This window comes from Takifugu rubripes, chromosome 9 (assembly GCF_901000725.2).
Source record: "Takifugu rubripes chromosome 9, fTakRub1.2, whole genome shotgun sequence".
Lineage (NCBI taxonomy): Eukaryota > Metazoa > Chordata > Actinopteri > Tetraodontiformes > Tetraodontidae > Takifugu > Takifugu rubripes.
The window spans coordinates 14,988,568-14,997,191 of NC_042293.1; the positions used below are offsets into that span (position 1 = coordinate 14,988,568).

The following is an 8,624-nucleotide window of genomic DNA, read 5'->3' on the forward strand; positions in this document are numbered from 1 at the left end:
AGAGTTAGGGTTAGAGTTAGGGTTAGAGTTAGGGTTAGAGTTAGGGTTAGAGTTAGGGTTAGAGTTAGGGTTAGAGTTAGGGTTAGGGTCTAGGGTCTAGGGTTAGGGTTAGGGTCTAGGGTTAGGGTTAGGGTTCACCCTAACCCAGGTGAGCAGCAGCAGATCGATCGGGAGAAGACGGAGAACCGTTTAAACGCTGGCGTTTCCAGGCTATTGATGAACCCTCCCACACCTGGAGCCATTTGGGACCTCATAATGGGGGGGGGGGGGCAGTGGAGGCGTGAGCAACATCAAACATCGTTAATGGCCTCTTGTGCCACCGTGAAGAAAGGAGGGGCACAGGTGAGGCCACGAGGAGGGGGCGGAGCCAGTCACACCTGGGCGGAGCACTACTGCGCTAACGGTTCTCATAAAGGTCTTTAAGCTATTCTAATAAACACCTGGCAGACAGTGGGAGGGGGAGTGCACGTTGGGGGCGCAGGAACAAAGGCTGTAAAAGAGCGGGAGATGAAAGACAGGCAAAGATCAAAGCTGCAGTAACGCAGAACGACGGCCAGCGGCAGCAGCGAGGACGGAAAACTACCGTTCTTGGAACCTGCCTGTTCTCCCGTCGGAGCGTCTGTCGAGTCAGAGCGGCCGTTTGCTGCAGAGGCAGAAATGATGGCAGAACCTTGGGCCGCGGCCAGATTTTATAAGCCCATAACGTTTAACTTTCTATAAATACCAGCGGACCGGGTCCAAGTTGATCAAGTGTGATTGAATCTGAAACGAGTCCAGAGAGAAGAGCCAAGTTTCCTGAAGATGCTTCAGTGGCCCTGCAGCCTCTGACAGCCTGAGTCACTCCGTGGTTCCGGTACGGAGCAAAAAAACACTCTTTCATTCTTGGAAATTGCCTTTGTTTCGGGATGAATGTGCCGTAAATCAAAGGCACTGATGTGATAGTGACAAGTTCTTCAGAATTATTGATCAAAGGGAGGCGAGGGAGCACCTCCAGAAACCTGCTGAGTTTCAGAGTTGAGCTTCAGTTGATGTCAGAAACGTGACGTTTTCTCCAAGAACAGGGAACGCTGCATCTCTTTGATGTTAGCTTGAAGTAAACGAGCGTTTGGGACTTGAATTAGCCTGACGTACATGATCAACTGTGTTGTGCCACAATTTCACTAATGGAATGGCAACATCGCCCCGTTATTAACTTGAGCCTGAGTGGAGGAGCTCCGAGCGTTTCATTAGGAAATGTGAGCGGATAAAAAACAACAACATGATTCTTATCCTCAAATCCAATTTCAGACCGTCGGGTGGCTTCATTGGCTGCTGCGGAATGATGATGAATCTCCGGCATTTTATCGGAAATGCACTCAATCGGCAGTGTTTTTAGTGTCTGGCTGCAGATCGCTGCCATTTCTGCCCCTGGTGTCTCTGAATGAGGGCGAGCGAGGGAGCGAGGGAGCGAGGGAGCGCCGGGACGCCGCCCCGCTGCCTGAGCCCCCCCTCAGCTCGGCCCCCTGGAGAACACCTGCCCACTCCAACGGCGGAGCGTCCTGGCTGAGCGTGCTGGGTAAACAAGGTGCCACTTCCCCCCTGCTGGGAGGCCACAGCCCCCACTTGAACGTCCATTTAATCAGGCGGCGCGGCGCTCTGTGGTGGCGAGCTCTTGATTGGATTTGCTGGATTGAGAGCCATTACAAGATGCTGCTGTTGGATCATGACTTAAGTGCTGTTCCACCTTCCTTCCTCTGCAGGAAGTGATTCATCAGGGTGGACTGACTGGGAGATCCCCCCTCCCAGGGCGGTGCCAGTCACAGATCCCATCACCCCCGCCCCCCCGCCCCCCCCAGCCGTTCTTTATGGTGTCTTCAGGAGAGCGGTGGGCATCAGAGCAGCAGGGATCACATGACCATGTGTGAGCGGAGCTGATTCAGGCCAGACGTCACCTGGCCCGGACGGCTCCCATCCCTCTCTGGTGTCACCTGTATCGAACCCAGAGGTTCTGAATCCGTTTCTCTTATCCAGGAACGACAACCCTGCTCATCAGTCTGGCTTCATCCGTTCTGCTTTATGGGCGTTGAGGCAACAAATGTCCCCTAATGTGAGCCGATAATGTCGGTAATTATTGACCTGTCAAATGTGCGATAACGAGCGCTGTCGGCACACAAACCCACAAACGTTGTGTCTCAAAGCAGCGGGGGAGCGCGAAGAGAACAAAAATAAAGGTTTTCTGATCAACAACCTGATCTCTGTGGCACCGACGCCGCCACGCCTCGACCACACGCGTGTTCCTCCATTGATCCGGACAGCTCGGCGAGTCGTTAGCGTGACATATCGCCGCGTCCTCTCCTGCCCGTTAGCAGCAGCAGCACAAATGTGTCATTGTGGCCCCTCAGGAGAACTTGAGCGGAGAAAGGTTAAAGAATCGACTTTAAAGTTTTTCCTTTGGACTTGGGAGGAGTTGGGAAGGCCGGTGGAACTCCCGGGGGAGACATCCGAAGGGAACGGCGTGGCCACGGCACAAGCCCACGCAGGGAGTTCAACTGGGTGGGCTTAGGAGGGCACGGGTCAAAGGTCAACCCTCGGTGCCGTTCGTTAGCCGGGACAAGGAACGGCTAGTTAGAGAAGTGGGAGGAAGTGGACCCTTGGCTGTGACTCCCGACCCAGCAGCTGTCTGCGCCCTGATTTAGCGCCTGACGGCGGCTCAATAGCACTAAAAGGCTCATCCTGCCTAATGGGGCTCCTCTGTGACGCAGGCCGGGAGAGGCCCCCCCCCCCGCTGATCCTCCAACACATCACCAGAACACACACTTCAACCCTGCAGCCATTCGTTTCCTCCACTGTGCACACACACACACACACACACACACACGCACACACACACACTGTGCACTAATGAAAAGGAAGGGAATTGAGACGATGGCGCACAGCAAACACTCGTGTGTAATTGCCTTTGAGAAACGACTCTTGTCGGAGACGCTCATCGATCGGGATCCGCTGAGGACAACTGGTTTGCTGGGTGTGTGGGAGGAGACCCAGTGGTCGTTACTGGGCTGCTGCAGCACCGCCCAGGGTGACCTGCTGGTGGGCCCTGGTGGTGGAGGCCGGATGTTCCCACCTCAGCGTCCCTGACAGCAGCAGAGGAAAGAGCTGTTCTTTCATCCTCTGATGGACCAAACATGGTGGCGCGTAACCACAGCTGGGTCGGGGGGGGGGGGCGGTGGGGGCAAACTCAGGCTGGTTAAACGGGCTGATGGTGGCTGTCCAGCATCATGAATGAAGAGCACCAGGAGTGCGTCACTGTGTAGTACTCATCCCTCCCCAGCAGATGGCCCCGCCTGCTAGTGCTGAGCTGGGAGGGTGGGGGCGGCGGGGTACAGTGGGGGGGCTTATTGATTTGGCATTTGAGATATAGCATGCAGCGTAACGTTTTTTGGAAGGTTCTGAAGGTTCTTAAAATATTTATTGCTGGTGATGCTTCCCCACAGGCCCCCAGTTTACTTTGCCTCCTATTTAATTAATGACATCAATGCAAATTGGGGAAGGGGAGCGGCCCCAGTGACTGGTGGATTTTGTGAATGGAGCACTTAGTGACTGGAATGACGTCAGCAGCGAAGCCATGTCCCTGCCCCGTGAGCCAGGACGGAGCGGAGGCTTCCCATTGGCTGGTGGAGGCTTCGGGGCGACGGGATTGGCTGCTGTTGGATAATTAAACACCTACACAGTCCATGCACAGACCCAAGTGGTGGGATATATAGGCTGGAGCGCCGGCGCAGCACGCAACACAATCAAGAGTTGTCCCGCAACTTCAGAGAACTTATTGGGTTTGCGTAGAGACACAACGACACACAAATACCTGTTTTTGCTGGGTGATTGTCACAGACGGTAAGTTTGGAATTTTATATTTGGCTGTTTAACTGTAAATTCATGTGTGTGCAGGTGTGCAGGTGTGTGTGTGTGTGTGTGTGTGCTTGAGAAAGGAAATACAGTGATGTGATGCTTTGGTACCGAGGCTGAGACGTGGCTGCTGGGTCCAACATCTCCAACATCTGATTGGGTCCATTCTGCTCTGTGGAGGCCAGAACGACAGGGGGAGGGAGTGTGTGTGTGTGTGTGTGTGTGTGTGGAGGGGGAGAAAGAGCTCATTACACTAATGCACAGGTCCCTGAGAGAGTTGGCAAGCGTGGTGTCCCCCTCCTTCACCCCCCCAAAGTGCTAGTAAGAGCTACATGCATTCTCTGACCCCCATAAGCTCTCTCTGTCCCTCACACACACACACACACACACACACACACACACACACGGAGCACCAGCGTTCCTCACCACAGAACTACCTGTCCTGTTCTTGTCTGGATGTTGGGGAGGGACAGTGCGTTTCTGCTGCTGTGGACGTAACAGGACGATGCTCAGCGGGGGGGGGGGGGCAGACGGTAGAGTCTGGGACGCCAAAGGAAGCCTCTCCTCCTTTAGCCTGGGTCCTCTCCTCCCAACGGGAGACGGCAGCGGAGCTTTAGATGCGCTTCACTCTGGCTGACGCAGGTGTCTCCCACCCTGCAGAGGGACCATGGTCATGCTGAAGATCTCCGCCTTCCTCCTCGCCTACGCCCTGGTCATTTGCCAGATGTACAGCTCACACGCCGCCCCGGCCAGGTGAGCTTCCACTATTCCACGCAGCAACATACTTGGTGATGGCAACAGTGCAGTTTCCTGACATTTGAAGGCAAAAAGGTCAAATTTCCACGCTGTGGAATCGTCTCGTTTGAGAGCAAAGACGTGATTAATTAACATTTTCATGTCCGACGCGACCTGACATGGAAACGTCGTGATGTTTTTATATTGGAGCCGCTGGCAGCAGCGTCCTCAGGAAACCATCGATTTAGCCATAAATCTGAGGCCAGTTTCACATCAGCCCCTCAGACGGGGCACTTTCTGCAGATTGTTGTTGGCCGGGGGCCCTCTGACGTCACCTGCCCCTCAGAGTGGGTGACGTCAGCCCCGCTGACCCCCCATCCATCCACCCCCCATCCATCCATCCACCCCCCATCCATCCACCCCCATCCATCCATCCATCCACCCCCCATCCATCCATCCACCCCCCCATCCATCCACCCATCCATCCACCCCCACATCCATCCACCCCCCCATCCATCCATCCACCCCCCCATCCATCCACCCCCCATCCATCCATCGATGGCCAACTCGCCCCCCCCCCCGATGCCTCCTAACCCGCCCCGCCCCGCCCTGCCTTTGGTCCTGCTGTAAACCAAAGCTTTAACACTGCCCCCCCCCCCCTTTCCCGCCACCACAGACCAGGTTTAGAGTCCATGTCAGACCGAGTCACGCTCACGGACTACGAGGCGCGAAGGTTACTCAACGCCATCGTCAAGGAGTTTGTGCAGATGACGGCGGAGGAGCTGGAGCAGCAGGCGACTGAGGGGAACAGGTACAGGAGCCCAACAAACACGCTAACGTCAGAAATGTGGTGAATATTTAAGGGAAGAACCTGCAGATTCTTCCTGGTTTCAGCTGAGCCGCACGGGTCTTTAGTGTCCCGCTCCTGTTCAGGCAGAGAGGTTTAATGCCCACGTAACAAAGGTTCCTCTGTCACCACCCAGCTCCTGCATGGATGAGCTCGATTCTCACCCTGTTTGGATGCTCCCAGCCGGGCATGTGAACAGTCTAACGCAACAATGAGTGTGCATGAGGGAGTTGCATGACAGTGGGAAGCCACCGGTTTCTATTTGTTCTGTGGGTGTGAGACGCAGTGAGACGGTATTTAGAGAGGGGGGGTGGTTTGGTGCATGAGGGATGGATGACAGCTGTTTGAGCGGTGAGAGAAAGGCATGATGGAAAAGGGGGACTGTTCCTCCAGGTTGGCCCTGGCTGCATGGATGCATGAGAGGAAGCGGGACAGGAAGGGAGGAGAGGACTGTAACGCTGCATGTTTTCCTGAATACCAGCCTGTTTTCTCTGCATGTGTTCTGTGTGTCCCCTCCCCAACAGCATGGACAGGCCCCTAACCAAGCGTTGCTCCAACCTGAGCACCTGCGTGCTGGGCAAACTGTCCCAGGAGCTGCACAAGCTGCAGACGTTCCCCCGCACGAACGTGGGAGCAGGAACGCCCGGCAAGAAGCGCAGTGCGGCCGAGAGCGACAGCTATGCAAGCTACGGCGAGACGTTTGGCCGCATCTGAGCGCCCCTCTTTTACCTTATTGTTTCCGGAAGAGCATGTTGGTTTTCCTGCTTGATTCATATGAGAGAACATCACCTTTAACTGCATCCGCCCTCTCCGCTCCATCCTTCCTTCTCCCTCTTTTCTTTTCTTTTCTTTCATTTCTTTTTTGACAGAATAATTTTGCCCCAACATTTCAGACAATCAGACCGACGTCACAGATGTAATCCCGGCGGCGCCTCAGACCTGAATCCCTGTGTACTGTGCGTGGAAGCATTTCCTGCTCCTCTCATGAGATTGATGGGTTGAGAGATCACTGAATCCAACCATTAATAAATGATCCAGTCATGCGACACCATGTTTCTCGTCCAATAAACCTATTTTTCTACCAGGAAGCCTTAGCTCATTCTCATTACTTTATGAAAGTATTCTGTAAACGTGCACATCAGAAAAGGTCAGAAAAGAGCATTTGTAAATCTTCATCAAATTTCTGTGAAGCTGGAATCAAGTTTGCAGGTAAGAAACATGACAAATGAGAACGTTTCTGTTTTAGGCTGTTCTGGCCGTTGAGATAATGAGGTTACGGTGCGGAGCTGTTGCTGGCGGGGCGCTAACGCCTGTTTGCTCTTCTGAAGCAGCGTTACAGCACAGAAGCGAGCCTGCAACACTGCAACCTGCGTCACCCACCGCCTGGCCGACTTCCTCAGCCGATCGGGGGGGATGGGCAACAGCAACTTTGTGCCCACCAACGTGGGCGCCAAGGCCTTCGGCAGGAGGAGGAGAAGCGTCCAGATGTGAGCGCTCAGGGTAGGTGGAACTCGGAATTTTCAAATTCCCAGAAATATTTATTCTCAGGATAGTGGGAAATTTAGACTCATCAAATGTTTGTCTCCTTTTGTCTCCACAGAGGTTGAAACCCCAAAAGAAACATCACAAAAGAAAAAAAAGAGAAGAAAAGTAAAGAAAAAACACCCAGAGAACAAAAAACCAACAAAAAGAGGAGCAGAAAGCCTGAAGCGGCCCTTTATCCACCCCTTCACACCCTGATGTGGACAGAAACACCCCCCATCTTCCATCCTGTTCCAGAAAGCTTCTGCTTTTGGCAAATAAGAGAAAATGACCAAAAAAAGCACCTTAGTTGATGTTCATGAACAAACCAACGCGTCCTTTTCTACCTGCTGATCAGTGAATAAAGAGAGCAGCACTGGTTCCACCTCCTTCCTCCTCATTAGAGCACATCTCCATGAGCCCCACCCTCATTCCACATTCTCCACCTGCACCGCTCTTCCCGAGGCTTCCCTGTTTATTCCGTCTGCCAGAGGGATGCCATTAAAGACCCCCCCACCCCCACCCCCACCCCCACCCGTGACGGCTGTTGTCTTGTGCCTTGATGTAGAACAATTCACACGAACATGATTGTACAGTCGTGTTTGCAGGCGGTGAAGGAGAAGATCCCAGCGATGATGAAGAGGAGGACGATGAAGAGGACGATGACAGATTAATATTGTAACAAATATTGTGAAAACAAATTTCAGCAAGATTAAAATGTATTTTAGATACACTCGGGTTTCGGGGTACTTGTGTTGTTCTTCAAAATAAAATCAAAGGTTTTTCAGGCGCAGAAAGAGGTTTTCAAGGTCGCCTGGTTGTTTAAGAGTCACCCGGAACGCTGAAAACTTCCCGTTGTCTCCCGGCGACAGTCACACAACTGCTGCTGCGTTCTGGGAACGCCGTTCCTGCTGCCGGGTCCCCAGGCAGCAGCAGTCTGTAGGTAGCTTCACGTTGGGCTGTTTCTGGTTTCAGCCGCCCGCAGTGGCAGATCTGTTCATCCCGTTTCTGCATGGGTCCTTGCTTAATAAAAGGCAGATAAACCTACAAGCTTCTTCAGGCCTTTTTCATTTGGGATCCATTAGGTGGCAACAGAATGATCTAGAAGGTTTCAGCAGGTCTCTGCAGATTTAGGACCAAAGCTCCTCATCAGAGGAGGAAGTAAAGGTGCCGAGGAGGCGTTCCCACTCCTCCCTCAGTGAGGAGGGGATCACAATAAACAGAGGGAATGGAAGCACCAAAGCCTCTGGAATCCTCCAGTAAAGCGTTGTAACAGCGCTCCTCATCACTGGGGGGTGGAACCGGAACGCTGCAGCTGACTGAACATCTTGGAAGAACGAAAACATTCCTGCTCATTAATCAGGAGAAATGCTCAAACCGCTGCCAAGTTTTCTGAAATATTTGCCTGATTTCCTGAAAAAATCTACACAAATGACAGTTTCCGTGACAAATATGGGATGCTAGCGTGGAAACGGGGGGGTAATGAGCCCATTCAATAAGGGTGAAATTGGGAAAACAGGATACAGTTGATCCTGTTTGCACGGATGGATGCCGAGTGTGCGCCGGAGCAAGAGCTGGATATTTGTCACAGTTGGAGAGTTCGGAGGGTTATTCTCAGGATTTACTTTGGAAACACAAG

At 53.1% G+C, this 8,624-nt stretch overlaps 1 protein-coding gene across 3 annotated transcripts; it reads left to right on the forward strand.

The window, feature by feature from the left end:
* The first annotated feature begins 3,706 nt into the window (after positions 1-3,706).
* On the forward strand, positions 3,707-7,720 carry LOC101070640 (calcitonin gene-related peptide). 3 transcript variants are annotated; one of them, XM_029842342.1, is made up of 5 exons: positions 3,712-3,870; positions 4,543-4,635; positions 5,294-5,428; positions 6,793-6,964; positions 7,065-7,720. In XM_029842342.1, the coding sequence occupies exons 2-4, from the start codon at positions 4,550-4,552 to the stop codon at positions 6,953-6,955; spliced, it is 384 nt and encodes a 127-aa protein (XP_029698202.1). In that variant the 5' UTR covers positions 3,712-3,870; positions 4,543-4,549; the 3' UTR covers positions 6,956-6,964; positions 7,065-7,720. The 3 variants fall into 3 exon arrangements, with proteins under 3 accessions (XP_029698204.1, XP_029698202.1, XP_029698203.1); XM_029842343.1 differs by having other exon boundaries at positions 6,796-6,964; XM_029842344.1 differs by lacking the exons at positions 6,793-6,964; positions 7,065-7,720 and adding an exon at positions 5,989-6,552 and having other exon boundaries at positions 3,707-3,870.
* The last annotated feature ends 904 nt before the right edge of the window (positions 7,721-8,624 follow it).